This window comes from Archocentrus centrarchus, chromosome 20 (assembly GCF_007364275.1).
Source record: "Archocentrus centrarchus isolate MPI-CPG fArcCen1 chromosome 20, fArcCen1, whole genome shotgun sequence".
Classification (NCBI taxonomy): Eukaryota; Metazoa; Chordata; class Actinopteri; order Cichliformes; family Cichlidae; genus Archocentrus; species Archocentrus centrarchus.
The window spans coordinates 15,555,551-15,574,433 of NC_044365.1; the positions used below are offsets into that span (position 1 = coordinate 15,555,551).

Below are 18,883 nucleotides of genomic sequence, written 5' to 3' on the forward strand. Positions count from 1 at the left end.
GCTTGAGACTGGTCTCACCTTCCAGAGGGACATCATGGTCATTTATTAATTTAATGGACTGCCTGATCTTGAGTTATTCTGTTGGCCGTGAGACTTCAGTATATCTGGATCTTTGGGTAATGCTGTGAACACAGATACGCTGAAGGATGTTTTCAGGTCCAGTGTTTTCAGATTTAAGGTTGCCCTCAGAGGCGAGCACCTCCCTTTGGTTTGTGTGGTCTGACATTTTCTTCAAAAACCTGGTTGCCTAGTTAACACTTGATCTGATCTTGGTGGGCGTGGGCGTCATTGTCCTGTTTTCATGTTAACCCAGTTTCAACAGGGTTGAAATTGAATTGGTTAAAGAAAAGAGTGATAGGGCTTAATAAACTTCCAGCAACTATTATGAATATTATGAATTTGACCTCTCAAACAACAAAGCTGAGATCTGCTGAGGTCATGGAAAGCCTGTGTAGATAAGTCCCTTCACAGGCTGGTGTCCTGGATTGGTCAGCCAAACTCCACAGCTTCAGATCTCCAGCTTACACAACATTTATTTTCCATAACAAAGGGTGGGTGAAAGATCATATCTCCCCTTCCAAGCTGTCACCTTCCGGCTCCAACATCTGGAGTTTCTGCAACCTCGTCTCCTGAAAGCATTACGTCTGATGCCGCTTCCACAATTCTGAATGAAATCCTTTCACTGACCATTATTGTGTCACATCAGACCTTAGAAACATGATCTCTAAGAGTCTTCAGCTTGCATGAAATCAGTTTAACATCGCCATGTGGTGTATTCTCCCGGTGCAGGGTGACAGCTCTGTTCTGCCGTGTCGTGGAGCATCCTTGTTACTGTATGTATGAATTAGTGGGCGAGCAGATGAGCACGCTCCCCCGACCTGCTGCAGTGGTGCCCCCTGTTGTTTCTGCAGGGAAATAAGAGCCTGGAAAATATTTATTGGTGTGCGTATTACACTTGTAAATCACATGGCTGTGGTAGTTGCAGACTGAAGCTCAGAGAATGAAGCTGTACAATTTAAAGATACATACAGGCTATTTTTATTTATATGTTTTCAAACCAAAACACATTTGTGAGTTCTTTGCATTTCTCAGTTTAGCACATGGTTGTTTGGTGTCTGTGGTCACTTTGCACCTCTCAGCAGTTTTGTCTGTGTAGTCATTTTGTGTCTCTTTGCTGTCTTTCCACATGTTGGGAGGTGTTTGTGGTCACTTAGAGTTGTGCTTTTCTTTATTCTTTTTTATTTTTGTGCCTGTACCCATTTTGATTATATATCTTTTTTTTTTTTTTTTTTTTAAAGAAAGAGAATGTAGCAGCAGAGCTTGAGTTTGTAACGCTGCGTCTCAACAAACCACAAGATTTGATCGCTCACACATTTTTTTTTTTTTTTAGACTCATGCAACATGTTTGGAAAGGAAGCGTGACAGAGAGACTGACAAAAGTCTCAAATGCATGTTTGAAAGATGACTGGCACATAGGTGAAAAGAGTTAACACTTCCGAGGTTGAGAGGGCCTCAGGAACCACATGATTTATGATACAGAGGAAAAACGCTGACTCAGCAGAACATGACAGCGTTTATTAGAAAAAAGAAATGATGACGCGACCCCCTGCTACACAGGAACTCATGAAGGCAGTTTGAGTGCAGGAATATGCTGATAAATGAAGAGGTAGTGTCATAATGTAATGATGAACCAGAGCCAGAAAGAAAGGTATATTCCAGATTCTCATCATCTTCAGGAAGTCTTCACTTATTAAAGACTGCATTGAATTTACTGGAAACATCAATATATTTGAGTCATATTTGGTATTTTGCAGATGTTTAAACTCTGCACTTTGTAAATATTTTTGAGCTTGTAAGTACAAACCTGCTGAACGCTCAACATTTCAACCATAATTAACCCAGTTTTTATTTATATGATATATTTTCAAGCTTCAATTTCATGTAAATGTGCTTACGGGGATTTTCCAAATATTCATTTGATTATCAATTGGAGCGTCGCAACCCACACCACATTCAGAATTACACTCTGACAAACTTACGGCCCACACTAAAAACACACAAACCTCAATGAACTGAAGCCTCTCAGCCCCTCCACGACGATGGAAGTTATCTGGAAAATTATTGCTCGTTTCAACACGTGAAAGGAAATATAAAAATGTACACCCGTCGACTGTCTCAACCCCTTCTGTCAAAAACATGATTAAAAATGCCAGAATATAAATGTAGAGGTGTCAATCTCCCTTTGGATATTTTGAAAAAAAAAATGGGGTGTCAAGCTGAAATATAGTGCAGAGTATAATGAGGTGCTTAACAGCTTCTTCATCATGCACATCCTTTTTGGGCCAGAGCTCCAGAGAACATTCATTCTGGGCAGTCTTACAAGCTGCCTGTGAAACTGGGAGGCCTCCATCATATTGGAGGTTTTCTTCCTCTACTGTATGATTTTTTTTTTGGTGTAAGATCTGAGATTACATGGATGAGGGGGTGGAGTTTTTTTCTGCTAGCAAGTGTGGTCACTAGGGTTTAATCCCGGGATCCGGGATTCCCGGGAAATGCGATCAGAACCATTTCCCGTTTCCCGGGAAACGTTAGACGGGAAACCGGGAAAAAAGTCGCGCGCGTCGATTTGACTTTCAGAAAGAAAAGAAAGCTTCAGAATGTTAAATTTAAGGAAATATTGAGAGAAGGGTTCGTTTAATGCGAAAAGCATTACTCTTCATTTCAGGCACGTTCAGCCTCTGTTTAAGGCTTCAGCCTTCATCTCAAGCGTTTTAATAGAGGTATTACACAGTTGTACTTTTTTCCTCTTTAATTTGTTGAAATCGTAGGCAATGTGTTTACCCTAAGGTATTTTGTATTATATAATTTTATATTATTATATATTGTTATATTGCATTATATAGCCTATAAAATATGCCTGCCCTGAACAATAAAGAAATATCTGTTTAACTTCGAGTGTTTCTTTTCCTCGTTTGCAGCCGCTTACTAACAATCATGAATTAGGATACGGGCCTAATGTGTGAAGAAATTATCATGAAATAGATTACTTTAACATATTTCGCTTTTAAAATGGAGTTGAGTAAAATGTATATTTTTTAGGCTATAAGGATTGGCCAGTTTTTCAATAGACGATTCACAGCGAACCTACTTTAACCCTCAGACACGGTGTTATAAATTTGCTGTTGCCAGAATGGCAATGACCAAGTCGTAGTGCATTACTCAAGGCCCTGTGCTATGCCATATTATAGTGAAGTACGGTAGTTAACTTTTCAATGACTATTACAGCGTTCCACTGGTGGAGATATAGCGCAACAGATGTCGCCACGACAGCGTGGCTGAGCCTTTATCAATGCTGTGTGGAGATGAACCGTATTGTTTTGCACCAGCAGTTGTAAAATAGCTTGGTATAAATCCATGTACAATGGAGGAATATTCGAATTATATTTGTTAAGGGAGTGTTGAGGAACGATACAACACTGCATAGCTCGAGCACTCGAATGTCCAGATGTAGGTTTTATTGCGTTAATCAAGCCGACGTTGCCCCCTACTGGGCATAACAGGACATAGCTGGAAAGCTACCTCTACAATATCACAATAGGTTAAGGCCGACACAGGCTACAGAAGGCCTAATTAAAATAAAAAAATAAATAAACTTTTTCCCGGGATTCCCGGGAAATGGCTCGTCATTTCCCGGGATTTGATTCATGTCATTTTCGGGAAAAATATTAAACCCTAGTGGTCACCACACAGCACGCCATATAGTTTCTGAGGTAATTCCATTAACAATGCTCCAACAGCACAAACATGAACATCGAGTGCAGTGAATGCAGCTGAGGCCGAGCCTGCTGTGTATCAGTCAGCCCAGATAAAAGCATCCAAATTGGTCAGTCAGTACAGCTGTGATGGGGGAAATCAGCTCTACACACCAAAACCTTTTTTTCTGTGGGTATACTGTATCAGTCAGCATCTTTGCATGTGTGTATTAGAAGATTAACAAGGTAAACACAACTGCATCTCTGTAACAGTCTGAGCACAGACTGAAACTTAGCTGAGTTGGTCATCTGCACAGTCAAAGGGTGAAAGTGTCTCTAGAGTTTGACTCTAAAGTGAGTTCTTTTTAGTTTTCAAGGTTAACAGCTGAATATGAACAGGAAACCTTAAATAATTGGATGTAATGGTTTAAATTACAAGCAAACACTTTATTATTGTGCAGTTTTGTTTAGTTTTTATTTAACAAGAGGAAAATAGTCAGCCATAAATCATCACGGGGGGGGCTGCACATCTATAAACTGGCTGTTCAGCACATTTAAGCACCTGTGCATTTTGTGTATGTGAGGCTGTTTCTCGGAAAGCTCTCAGTGGTGGTTTGAAGTACTAAAGTCTTCCTGATGAGAGGCGGAGGTGTGATACGCCACAACCACGCACACACCAGCACACAGACCTATAGAGACACATCAGTGCTGCTGTTCCTGCATTAACCAATAAATAACCAGATGTTGAGCAACCTGTGTTAGTTGCAGCCTGATCAGTGAGCCAGACCAGCGGTGAAAATGTCTGTGAAGATCCTCTCCATCACTCTCCTCCTGCTCTCAGTGTATCTGTGCTGCCACGCCTCTGCAGGTAACAGCCCTCTCACTTCTCTACAGAAAAAACAGAGAGAAAATAGATTAAATTGATGACAGGACACTGATTTCGGCTTTGCTTAGAGCATTTAAAATGTGTCCCTTTACATCTAAATTTAGTAGTCTTGGAGATTTTTCATTTCCTTTTTTGCACATTTGTTTCCTATAACTTGCAGGGTTTATGTCTCATGGTGCGCTGCATGATAGGCGTCCTGTGTGCAGCCTTTAGACCATCATAGCTGCAGCACAGTGCGTGCAGAGGTTCCTTTCAACCACTTTTTCTCTAATCAAATCTGAATGCTGCTTAGTTTTCTAGCAAAGTTATTATTTCAGCGGGTCTTTGCTGGGACGGCTGCAGACATGTAGATATGAAGATATCTACAAGCAGGAAATGATAGCAATACAGAGAGAGGATAACATATGCTGCAGCTATAGGAAATTGTTCACCATTCAGCCTCCTGCAAATCTGAATTCTGTCTTATGAAAAAAAAATTTCTAACAAGCTCACTGTTTATTCCTGTTTTCATCATCTGGGAATTATTTACTGCTTTATTGGTGAATAATAAGAAGAGCAAATCAAGACTGCAAGTTTCCTCCAATTCCTGAATATTATCTGGATCTTTAGTTTGTTAGATATTTACTTGAGAACATGAAGATGATATCCTTCAACTGTTCATATTTCCCTTTGGAGATTTGAAGATGTGCAAAATATTGATTTTGTTTAATAAATAAATACTTTTCTCCCTATCAGCTCGTCGACATCCTTCAAGAAGCCGACTGTGCTGTGTTGAGGTCACCACCCTCGACATGAGCACTGAGGTGGTGGGGGAAACGTATCGTGAGCAGGCTGCAGCACATCCCTGTGTGAAGGCTGTGATGTAAGTCAACACATGTTCTACACACACATACACACACACACACACACACACACACACACACACACACACACACACAGTCTCTATAAGTTTCTCTTTTATTTCCAGTTTCAACACAGATTATGGAAAACTGTGTGCTGATCCAAAAGCTCAGTGGGTCAAGAACCGTAAGTACACATGCACGCGCACACACACACACACACACACACACACACACAAAACCTGAAGCTCCTCTTTGTCTTTCCTCTGCAGTCGTCGCCAACATGACAAATGTGTGAAGCAGAGAGTCTCTGATGAAGCATCGCTGCCTGTCGGCTCCACCAGGATCTCCTTTAGCATCACATTTAAAGACTTATTTAAACCAGAGTGCTTTCCTAACATAACATTCTTATATATATTCTTTGCATTTGTAAGTTACTTTTTTCACTCGTAGTGTGGAGTAATCCTGTATTTGATTCAGTCACGTACTGGGTTTAGTTTATTCCTGAAGTTTTGGCTTTCTGTGTCTTTTTCCCCTCACTTATTTGGCTGTTTTTTTTCTATGTATTATGTATTTATCAAAGCACTTTTTGGCAGTGAAAAAAAAAGAATCTAAAAATAAACTTTATTATTACTGAGTGAATATTTTCCTGCTGTTGTCTGAATGCCCACCACACACACACACACACACACACAATATGTCACACACATCTAATAATTTCCCATACTGGGACTCCCCCAGTGTTTTTAGTGGAGCTCAAAGTGTATGATCCAATATGATCTCGGGGTCTCAGGAATGGAAGGATGCTGGAACTTTTCTTTCAACCTATTTACCAACTTTCTTAGCCCCAGGGTGGAGCCCCAAGTGTGGGCATGCTTCTTAGAGAGCAAAGTCACTGCTATCATGCTCCACACCTGTCTCATCCATTGAATCTAGAAGTGGAAGCCAACACCACAGAGTCAGGGGCTGCAGTCTTGCAGGAGGACACTCAAAGAGCAGACCATCCAGAAGCCTATTCCAGGAAGCATGTTCAACAAACTCTGAGTTTAAAAACATACCCTGAGTTGATCAATTCTGAGATCGGCAACTCTGAGTTTCCCGTTCCAGAACAGCTGATCAGAGTTAGTTCAATCAGCTCTGAGTATGATCACCCTGAGTTAGCGTGTGCGTGAGTCAAGAAAGAAAGCATCATCAATGGAGCTCTGACACCAGGAGTCACCATGGCAATGGGTAAATAAAGAGCAGAGCCTCCATTTTATTCTGATGGATGGAGGATCGCGCGTGTCAGTGTGGAGCATGACGAGTCACTTCAATCAGCCTGACCCACTCTGTCATCGTCATAGACAGAATAAAGTTTGTTATAAAATATCATTTCTTTTATGATGTCTGCTGTCATCATTTACACAACTTGAGTCTCCATCAGATGAAGCTGAATCCTAATTTCACATTTAATTCATAAAATCTAATTATTCAGCTGCAGCCTGACGCACAAACTGCAGGAGACAGAAAGAAGATAAAACTGTGGAGAAAATGCTCAGACTGAGTTTACTGTGTGTTAGAGACTGAGACAGCAGCAGACCCCGGGGGGAGCTGACCTCAGGTCAGTTTCTATTTAATAAAACCTTTTTCTGCTGCAGTTTATGACAGTTCGGTTTATGACCATTTCATTGTTTAAATAATCACACAGAAAAAATGTAATCCATTGATGGAAAAACAACCTCACTTTATACATTTGTGACACACCGTAATGTGTGGTCACATTATGTGGTTTGACTTTGTGGTATTGTGTGAATTTTGTTTGTAATTTTGTTAAATTAGGATCTTAGTTTTCTGATTTCTGTTACAAGATAAATGGAGTGCTATCCTGAGTTACGCCACAAGGGGGCACCTTCACCCCAGTGAGATGGCTTAGTGTGGCTTCCGCTTCCGTCTTCAGACTCAGCAGAAGCGGGAGAAGGAAACACACTGATGTCGTCCGTCTCATGATTTTCCTGTTCTTTTCAGGTTAGTAAGTAGTAAAATCACATATGTGATCCTTATATTTGACATACTGAGTAACAGTAGCGCCTGAGCAGTAGATCATCAGAGCAGAATGTGTATTTGATTACGTTGTACTTTAAAAAGTGACGTGTTGCTGCTAAGACAAGAGATGAGGAGCTAGCTTAGCTCACCACACACCCTGTAGCTGTGCGTGGGAGTTATGATTGTGTTCTTTTCTAAACCTAAGGTTTCCTTTTTTTTGTAATGATTGGATAGCACTGCTCCTGTACATGTATCAAAGTTGATGCGTTGATAGCGATTGTTCTGTGTGCCTTTGAAATGATTGTTAATGATTAGTGTAATGTTAATCCTCTTTGCATTGCTGAGTCCATTGAAGTGTACCACTACACTAATGTACCCTTGCTGTGGTACAACCCAGGAATGTTTGTCCTGTAAACCTATGTGAGAGTAACTATGCACTTATTGTATGTAACAAACAATGTATTACAACAAGCATGTATTCAATTGGGTTGCTTACAAACATCAGTTTATATTTTGTTATTGACTGGTTACATTTTGTTTATATTATTTGAGTTTATATTGAATTGTAGTCCATATTATTTTGATTTTTGGTAATAGATGAAGACAGACGTGTTTACAAAGCATTTAGGACACATGATTGTGTAAAAAAATAAAGACTCAGCAGAAGCGGGAGAAGGAAACACACTGATGTCGTCCGTCTCATGATTTTCCTGTTCTTTTCAGGACAAAATATAATCTGTTGGCAGCCCACTCGCCAGGGGCCTGTTACACATTTTTTAATTGAGAATTTCATTATTTCTGCCATTAATGGATAAAAATGAGAAATGAGGTTTACAGAAAAACTGCTTTAATGTTTCCAGTTTAACCATTTTAATCTGATCTTTGATCAGCTGAAGCTGAAGCTGATCAAAGATCAGAGTCACTGATAGATGACGGCTCTCTGAAGGCCACAGCAGAGATGTTTCACTGAGTTACTGTTAAAGGTCAGAGTTCAGTCATAGCTTCATATTTAGCTGGAAACATTCAGAGCAGCTTTCCAAGTCTGTAAAGAATAGAGAAGAATTGACTCATCTCAAAGGGAGATGAGGCAGCTTACAGAGAGGAGATCCTGAAGTTGACAGCCTGGTGTTCAGAGAACAACCTGGTACTGAACACCATGAAAACCAAAGAGATCATCATCGACTTCAGGAAGCACAGGACTGACCCAGCTCCCCTCTACATCAACGGCGAGCGTGTGGAGAGGGTCCACACCTTCAGGTTTCTCAGTGTCCTCATCTCTGCTGATCTCTCTTGGTCAGATAACATCACAGCTGTTATCAAGAAGGCTCAGCAGCGACTTCACTTCCTGAGGGTCCTCAGGAAGAACAACTTGGACTCAAACCTGCTGCTGACCTTCTACCGCTCATCCATTGAGAGCCTGCTGACGTACTGTATCACAGTATGGTACGGCAGCTGCACTGAGGCAGACAGGGTCAGGCTTCAGAGGGTAGTCAAGACAGCACAAAGAATCGTTGGCTGCCCTCTCCCCTCCCTGATGGACATCTACACCTCCCGCTGCATCAGCAGAGCCAGAAACATCATCAAGGACAGCTCACACCCTGGCTTTGACCTGTTTGACCTGCTGCCCTCTGGCAGGCGCTACAGGTGCATCAAAGCCAGAACAAACAGACTCAAGAACAGTTTCTTCGCCAGAGCAATCACCACCCTGAACTCACACACTCACCCACTGTAACTGTGCAATATTATATTATTCATACTGAACAATATCTGACATTCCTATATTGTGTAATATCCAGTATTCATTCACTAGTGCAATATTCATTCACCAAGTGCAATATTCATCATCTTCATTATTATATGTATACACATATTTACTTTTCTTACAATGTACAGATGCACCAATGTATGTATATATTTTTATACATTCTATTTTTTGTATATTTTACACATTGTTTATTTCTGTATATCTCTTGATTATATTGATCATACTAGATTATAATATTTTTATAATATTTTTATTTTAGAGAGTTTGATTTTCTGTTACATGGCACTGAACAGGAGTGGCCCTCCAATCTCATTGTACATCCTGTATAATGACAATAAAGGCATTCTATTCTATTCTATTCTATTCTAAAGTTTGGGAATTTTGGGAGGATGAGCCATTTTAATTAAAGAATGCAGATCATGTCAGGAAAATGAATCCATTATGAACACATCCAGACTGGATGAGCTGGAAAAATGACTGGAGCCTGAACTGGATCTGGACCTTATCCAGTCTGAATCCGTGATCCTGATCCATTTGGATCCTCCTGCTGTGCAGGTGGACTCGGATACAGTTTGCAGAGCCGTTATAGAGCCGATGATCACCGATTTAGGTGATTTTCAGTGGAAAATATGGAGATTCGTACTCTGAATTTCAGACACGGTAACTTTCAAAATGAAATCATTTCAGTCACTTTAAATCCATTTAGTTCAGTTCTGAAGTCTTCAGATCATTTCAGCCTCATCTTCACTCAAACATTCCCATCATCTTCTGATCCAGACATTTTTCCATCCAACGTGCGTTCTGTGTCTAAAGCTTCATCCAGATCAGTGTGATGTAACAGTGATGCTACAGTAACTACAGTAAATGTTTCAGAGGAACTGACTGTCTGACAGCTGCAGCTGCCTCATTATAAATCTGTGACATCATCGCTGTCTCCGTCCTTACAGCCTGTTGAATAGAATAGAATGCCTTTATTGTCATTATACAGGATGTACAATGAGATTGAAGAGTGAACGGCTGTAAAAGCTTCATGTTACGTACAAAAATAAACTAACGTCTAACTGGGATTTCAGTGCTTGTAGAAACAAACGTATGCAGATGAATTTGCTCCTCTGATCGCTCTGACAGCCACTTTATGAAGGAGGGAATGAATGGGAGTGTCAGAAAGGTGGTTCAGGTGCAGCAGGAGGGGAGGAGTCAGAGAGACACTCAGTTTGTTGGATACAACCTGCCTGGTTAGGGTCACAGTCTGTTACCATGGTAACTTTTCCTCATTGTAGGGTTACAAACCCAGAGTTTTTAGCTAAACCTGCTTCCTGGAATGAGCCCCAGGTCACTTCATCATCATTTTGATGTGTATGGTGGGTTCATCCTCTTGTTGGTGGCAGTGTACACTGATCATAACGCCCTCATATTCCTGTCCTGCATGTATAATCACAGTAAGTATAACAGATAAAAAGGGGGTCAGAGAGCTTGATGGCAGATGGATGCAAAAGGATGTGAAAATAATACCAAACCTTACAGCTCAGGCTTGCTGGGCTTCCTCCCTTTTGTTTTTAACTGTTTGTGCAAATTAGCGTGTGCAGCCCCCCTGCTCCAGACAGGTGTCTGCACCTGCTCATCAGCCTGCCTTCCTGACCTGACTGCTCCTCCTGCACCAACGACTACTGACTTTCATTCCTCTTCTTACCAGAGTATGTCTCGACCTGGTCCTTACTCACTACAAATCACAGTGTCATTTGCAAGCAACATACAGGTGCTGGTCAAAGAATTAGAATATCATTAAAAGTTGAGTTATTTCAGTAATTCCATTCAAAAAGTGAAACTTGTATATTGAGTCATTACACACAAACTGATATTTCAAATGTTTATTTCTTTTAATTTTGATGGTTATAACTGACAACTAATGAAAACCCCAAATTCAGTATCTCAGAAAATTAGAATACTGTGAAAAGGTTCAATATTGAAGACGCCTGGTGCCACACTCCAATCAGCTAATTAACTCAAACACCTGCAAAGGCCTTTAAATGGTCTCTCAGTCTAATTCTGTAGGCTACACAATTATGGGGAAAACTGCTGACTTGACAGTTGTCCAGAAGACGACCTTTGACACCTTGCACAAGAAGGGTGAGACACAAAACATCATTGCTAAAGAGGCTGGCTGTTCACAGAGCTCTGTGTCCAAGCACATTAATAGAGAGGCGAAGGGAAGGTAAAGATGTGGTAGAAAAAGGTGTACAAGCAACAGGGATAACCACACCCTGGAGATGATTGTGAAACAAAAGCCATTGAAAAATGTGGGGGAGATTCACAAAGAGTGGACTGCAGCTGGAGTCAGTGCTTCAAGAACCACCACGCACAGACGTATGCAAGACATGAGTTTCAGCTGTCGCAGTCCTTGTGTCAAACCACTCTTGAACAAGAGACGGCGTCAGAAGCGTCTCGCCTGGGCTAAAGACAAAAAGGACTGGACTGCTGCTGAGTGCTCCAAAGTTATGTTCTCTGATCAAAGTCAATTTTTCATTTCTTTTGGAAGTCAAGGTCCCAGAGTCTGGAGGAAGAGAGGAGAGGCACAGAATCCACATTGCTTGAGGTCCAGTGTAAAGTTTCCACAGTCAGTGATGGTTTGGGGTGCCATGTCATCTGCTGGTGTTGGTCCACTGTGTTTCCTGAGGTCCAAGGTCAACGCAGCCATCTACCAAGAAGTTTTAGAGCACTTCATGCTTCCTGCTGCTGACCAACTTTATGGAGATGCAGATTTCACTTTCAAACAGGACTTGGCACCTGCACACAGTGCCAAAGCTACCAGTACCTGGTTTAAGGACCATGGTATCCCTGTTCTTAATTGGCCAGCAAACTCACCTGACCTTAACCCCATAGAAAATCTATGAGGTATTATGAAGAGGAAGATGTGATACACCAGACTCAACAATTCAGAAGAGCTGAAGGCCACTATCAGAGCAACCTGGGCTCTCATAACACCTGAGCAGTGCCACAGACTGATCGACTCCAGGCCACGCTGCAGTAATCCAGGCAAAAGGAGCCCCAACTAAGTATTGAGTGCTGTACATGCTCACACTTTTCATTTGGCCAACATTTCTAAAAATACTTTTTGTATTGGTCTTAAGTAAATTCTAATTTTCTAAGATACTGAATTTGGGGTTTTCATTAGTTGTCAGTTAAAATCATCAAAATTAAAAGAAACAAACTTTTGAAATATCAGTCTGTGTGTAACAAATGAATATACAAGTTTCACTTTTTGAATGGAATTACTGAAATAAATCAACTTTTTCATGATATTCTAATTTTATGACCAGCACCTGTAAGCCATTGCCACCTCTCTTCAGTACACCTGGCCTCCCAGTAATGCTGTCTACTTTCTTCTTCTCCTCCCTGACTATCCCACTTTTTTGTTGCTAAGCTCTTCCTTTGAATACTTTCCTGTAATTCCTGAATCCACCACCAAGGCTCTGTGTCCGTGTTTCTTTCCCCAGAGGATACACCAAACATCTCTTTGAACTCTGCACAATATTCTTCCTTCTTCAACTTCCACCATTGAATCCCTGCCTCTCCCTTCACTCCCTTCCTCTTCTTCATTTCCAAAGATATTCAAAATAAACCTCATTAATGGATGTAAATCTTTTCTGATCATATCATGTAGCTGGTATCAAAGCGATTAGGCAGCTCTACTTTTCCTGTTGGCTTTCATATCATCAGAAGAGCTTGATACCAGCTTCATCTTCATCTTCATCTTCACTATTTATATACACTACACAGACAGAAGTACATCTTGATCTTTGAATTCTGGTGGTTTCAGTCTCATTGGTGCAGGTTCAGAGCTCAATGACTCATGCATCATACAGTAAAACAATGCAATGCTGCAACAAGTCAGTTCATGAAATCTCTTCCCTCTTATATATTTCACAATCAGCTGTAAACTTTATTATAGTGTTACCGGCGCCAGCCCTAGGGGAAGCTGGGCGGTAGCAAGCGGCACACAGCTGAGGTCAGGCTGTGTTGCCCGCGGGTGAGAATTAATGCAGTGGCTGTGGAAAAGACGGAGAGGAGACGATGACAACAGGCCACCAGCTCGTTTAATTCTGACATCATGAGAAAAACCAAACTCATTGCTTACAATAAACATCAAATGATATAAAAACAACTTCAATAATTATTAGTAATAAACCAAAACTACAGTAGACAAATAACTTGTTCATAAAGTGCAAATAATATGATACATAACGCCCAAATAATGCACATTTCAAACAGGACAGTAATAAATTGTAACAAAATAATGTAAACAAACCATTTGTATTTCCATTTGTACAATAGCTTACTTCGATTTGACTGTAATATAGCTTAACCCACTCTATGATGCTGCTTCAGACAGCTTTCGTAGCTTTACCTCACTTCCAGTATAACACACCCACGCACACACCCCCAAACACACCCCCAAGAGCTTATTAGCCCCATAACCGGAAGTATGCCTGATGGCGGGTAACACACTGAAAAGACTTAACATGGCGGTCTGACTTCGCCCTAAAGTCAGAGAGTAATCATACACAATATAATCCAAACTGACCTCCTCTTATTAAAGGCACTTCTGTAAATCACACCGCTTGTATAGTGCCTAACAGCAACTTCTTTTACTACTGTCTCCTCTAGCCCCGAGCAATGGCGGACTTGCGATAAAAACGAAGCTGCCTGCCTTACTGGCAAATACAACTCTTTCCCACACTAAAACACACTTAAACATTCCCATCTTATTCAAAACGTTTGTACATAACTCCACACTCATTAAGATAACTTTAGAACAAGGTTTGGATCACTAAAAGAACTTTGATCGCTTACCTGTGGAAAAGACGGAGAGGAGACGATGACAACAGGCCACCAGCTCGTTTAATTCTGACGCTGCGGCTGCGTATCGGCCCTCTAGTCTCCACAGTAATGCAATAGCACCCCCTATTGGTGACATACATTTTGTGCCTCTGACTTAAGAAATACACATTAGTATATTTAAAAAAAATAGAGGGGGTCTCTGTTTTAACACAAAATTTGTTTCAATCCGTTACAATAGCAACATGGAAGTGTTTAGGAACCAGAGCAATTCAGGCTGCAGAGCGGGGTTGCCAAGTGCTGATGCACATAGTGTGTAAAATTTGCAGACGCTCTGCTGACTCAGTGATGCACGCCCCCTTGGGGCCCCACATTCGGCTACTGAAGGCAGACCCACATATTTGGTAATAAAAATATGCCACACCATGACTTCCAGCTTCTGTGGAACTCAGACACTTCCACAGTTAGTTGGGAAGAACAATTACCAAAGTTTGATATTTTCAGAACTGTTATGAATTCCTTGAAAATCCCTGCTATTCAGATCATAACTATCTAATATCTCCAGATATCTGTAGTTCAAGCTCTCCAGAGAAAAAGGTAGAAGACTAGCATTTCTGGAAACCTGTTAGTGCTGGTCTGCACGGTCTTTATGGTTGTGGCCATGTGTGGTCCAGAAATTAGGACTGCATTTAAGATGAACTCCATGTAAAATCTTTGCAATGGCTTTTCTCAGTTGCACAACAGCCACCATTACAGAAATGAAGGAATCACTAATTTTTTTATTCTTTCTGCTGCAGCCTCAGTGGTGTTTAACAATCTGTGAGAAAAGAATAAATAGGAAAGTAGAATTCAAACATAGGCTTACATCATTTGCTGTCCTGGTGCTGCTGTGTGCTTTGCTTTTGCTTTGCTTGGTCAGTCAGAGTGTTTAAAAGGCACCCCTTTAAATCTAAATTTAGAAGAAGTCTTAGAGATTTTTCTTTTCCTTTTTTGACTTTTTTTGCACATTTTTGTTTCCTGTGACTTGCAGGGTTTATGTCTCATGGTGCGCTGCATGATAGGCGTCCTGTGTGCAGCCTTTAGACCATCATAGCTGCAGCACAGTGGGTGCAAAGGTTCCTTTCAACCACTTTTTCTCTAATCAAATCTGAATGCTGTTTAGTTTTCTAGCAAAGTTGTTATTTCAGCAGGTCTTTGCTGGGACGGCTGGAGACATTATGACTCATTTCAAAAGTATGAAGAGATCTACAAGCAGGAAATGATAGCAATACAGAGAGAGGATAACGTGTTGCAGCTATAGGAAATTTTTCACCATTCAGCCTCCTGCACATCTGAATTTTGAAAAAAATTCCTAACAAGCTCACTGTTTATTCCTGTTTTCATCCTCTGGGAATTATTTACTGCTTTATTGGTGAACCTATTAAACTGTTCATATTTCCCTTTGGTAGAAATCCCTTTGATTTTGTTACAAATAAATACATTTTTAAAAAGTGAAATTGAGTCCTTCTAAAACATCCTGGAACCAGATCCACATCTGGATCATCTCCAAAAGTTCATCACTTCACGGCTGGATCGACTCTCATCTGTTCAAATATATTTATGGAAACTTTCTGAATCGTCTGGTAACAAAAAAACGTATCCTCAATGGTGAAGGTCAACACCAAAATATTGAGAAATTTGTGACTCACGATCTCATAAAATTTTATTCAAGCACTGTTTTTCATCAGAAACGTTACAAGACAGAAACATGGAGCTCAGCCTGCCTGCTGTAAAATTTTTTTTATAAATTCATGCGATTTTAGCCTCACAATAAAATTATAGTTAATTAATGTAATGTGTCGCCAAACTGCCCCAAAACAGTAGCCAAAAGAGTCTCAAGATGGCCCCCAAGTTGTTGGCCCACCTTTTCTGTTTACAGTGTTGAAAAACTTACTGTTTCTGTGTGTTTGTTACTATTTTTAATGTACTTTGATCATTCAAAGTAATTTTCTTTCAAAGTGTTAAAATGGTCACACAGTTACAGAAAGACCCATCAGATAATTTCAGGTAACATTTCTACAGCCAGCTGTTGTTTAGTGTACTTTGATCATTCAAAGTAATTTCATCACACTTTATACCCAAAGTTCACTTCGATTTTCCTTCTAATCAGACTTTTCTCAGCCGGATACATAAATCTATAACCTTCTCCCTCTCAGCTCATCGACATCCTTCAAAAAGCCGGCTGTGCTGTGTTGAGGTCACCTCCCTCGACATGAGTGTTGAGGTGGTGGGAGAAACGTATCGTGAGCAGGCTGCAGCACACTTCTGTGTGAAGGCTATAATGTAAGTCAACACATGTTCTGCACAAACACAAACACAAACAGTCTCTATAAGCTTCTCTTTTATTTCCAGTTTCAACACAGGTTATGGAAAACTGTGTGCTGATCCAAAAGCTCAGTGGGTCAAGAACCGTAAGTTATGCTAACAGACACACACACACACACACACACACACACACACACACACACACACACACACACACACACTAAAATTATTTGCACTGAAAACTTGACACTCCTCTTTGTCTTTCCTCTGCAGTCATCGCCAACATGACGAAGGTGTGAATTCTGTGGTGAACCATCGCTGCCTCTCTGCTAACTTTCTTATATTTTTTCTTTGCATTTATAAGTTACTTTTTTCACTCATATTCTGGAGTAACCCTGTATTTGAGTCAGTCTTTTAAAGCTCCAACTGCTTTTTATTTTATCACTGGAGTTTTGGCTTTCTGTGACTTTTTCTCATTTATTTTGCTTTTTCGTTCTGCGTATTATGTATTAATGCAAAGCACATTTTGGCTGTGAAAAACAATATAAAAATAAACTTCATCATTATTGAGTGAATATTTTTCCTGCTGTTGTTTGAATGTCCACCAATCTCACACAATACACACACTCATCTCCTTATTACAAGCCAATCTCCAACCTTCCTTTTCTCTCAAAGATTCTTGAAAGAGTAGTTGTAAAACAGCTAACTGATCATCTGCAGAGGAACGGTTTATTTGAAGAGTTTCAGTCAGGTTTCAGAATTCATCACAGTACAGAAACAGCATTAGTGAAGGTTACAAATGATCTTCTTACAGCCTCTGACAGTGGACTCATCTCTGTTCTTGTCCTGTTGGACCTCAGTGCAGCTTTGATACTGTTGACCATAACATTTTATTACAGAGATTAGAGCATACTATAGGCATTAAAGGTACTGCACTGCAGTGGTTTGAATCATATTTATCAATAGACTCCAATTTGTTCATGTAAATGGGGAGTCTTCTTCACACACTAAGGTTAATTATGGAGTTCTACAGGGTTCTGTGCTAGGACCAATTTTATTTACATTATACATGCTTCCCTTAGGCAGTATTATTAGAAAGCATTGCATCAATTTTCATTACTATGCAGATGATACTCAGCTTTATCTATCAATGAAGCCAGATGACACACATCAATTAGTTAAACTGCAGGAATGTCTTAAAGATATTAAGGCCTGGATGACCTCTAATTTCCTGCTTCTAAATTCAGATTAAACTGAAGTTCTTGTACTCGGCACCACAAATCTTAGAAACATGGTGTCTAACCAGATACTTACTCTGGATGGCATTACCTTGGCCTCCAGTAACTCTGTTAGAAATCTTGGAGTCAATTTTGACCAGGATATGTCCTTTAATGCACATTAAACAAATATGTAGGACCGCTTTTTTTTTACATTTGCACAATATTTCTAAAATTAGAAACATCCTGTGTCAGACTGATGCTGAACAGCTAATTCATGCATTTATTACTTTGAGGCTGGACAATTGTAATTCATTATTATCAGGCTGTCCTAAAAGCTGCCTGAAAAGCCTTCAGCTGATTCAAAATGCTGCAGCTAGAGTACTGACAGGGACTAGAAAGAGAGAGCATATTTCTCCAATACTGGCTTCTCTTCATTGGCTCCCTGTTAAATCTAGAATGGAATTTAAAATCCTTCTCCTCACATACAAGGTCTTGAATAATCAGGCCCCATCTTATCTCAAAGACCTCATAGTACTGTATCACCCCAATAGAGCACTTTGCTCTCAGACTGTTGGCTTTCTTGTGGTTCCTAGGATACTTAAGAGTAGAATGGGAGGCAGAGCCTTCAGCTTTCAGGCCCCTCTTCTGTGGAACCAGCTCCCAGCTTGGATTTGGGAGACAGACACCCTCTCTATTTTTAAGATTAGGCTTAAAACTTTCCTTTATGATAAAGCTTATAGTTAGGGCTGGATCAGGTGACCCTGAACACACCCTTAGTTATGCTGCTGGAGACTGCCCCTCCCTCAGCCTGGTTCTGCCGGAGGTTTCTTCCTGTTAAAACGGAGTTTTTTCTTCCCACTGTTGCTAACTGTTTACTCATAGGGGGTCATTTTGACTGTTGAGTTGAGTTTTCTCTGCAATTATGGTAGGGTTGGGTCTTTTCCTTACAATATAATGCACCTTGTTTGTTATGATTTGGTGCTATATAAATAAAATTGAACAGAAATAATAATTTCCCATACTGTGACTCCCCCAGTGTTCTCAGTTGAGCTTAAAGTGTATGACCCAGTATAATAAAGCTGCATTTACTGTAGTGTTTGATCACTGGGAGATTACTCGGGGTCTCAGGAATGGAAGGATACTGGAACCTTTCTTTCCACCTATTTACCACCTTTCTTTGCCCCAGGGTGGAGCTCCGAGTGTGTGCATGCTTCTTAGAGAGCAAAGTCACTGCTCTGCTCTCCACACCTGTCTCATCC

The 18,883-nt window shown here is 40.5% G+C and overlaps 2 protein-coding genes across 2 annotated transcripts; both read left to right on the forward strand.

The window, feature by feature from the left end:
• Window positions 1–4,460: 4,460 nt before the first annotated feature.
• On the forward strand, window positions 4,461–6,103 carry LOC115799753 (eotaxin-like). Its single transcript, XM_030757024.1, has 4 exons — window positions 4,461–4,620; window positions 5,374–5,500; window positions 5,606–5,664; window positions 5,750–6,103. The coding sequence occupies exons 1-4, from the start codon at window positions 4,551–4,553 to the stop codon at window positions 5,773–5,775; spliced, it is 282 nt and encodes a 93-aa protein (XP_030612884.1). The 5' UTR covers window positions 4,461–4,550; the 3' UTR covers window positions 5,776–6,103.
• Window positions 6,104–14,515: 8,412 nt separating this feature from the next.
• On the forward strand, window positions 14,516–16,791 carry LOC115799928 (C-C motif chemokine 12-like). The gene is made up of 5 exons (XM_030757215.1): window positions 14,516–14,563; window positions 14,702–14,775; window positions 16,297–16,422; window positions 16,492–16,550; window positions 16,678–16,791. Exons 1-5 carry the CDS (start codon window positions 14,516–14,518, stop codon window positions 16,701–16,703), a joined length of 333 nt encoding a protein of 110 aa, XP_030613075.1. The 3' UTR covers window positions 16,704–16,791.
• The last annotated feature ends 2,092 nt before the right edge of the window (window positions 16,792–18,883 follow it).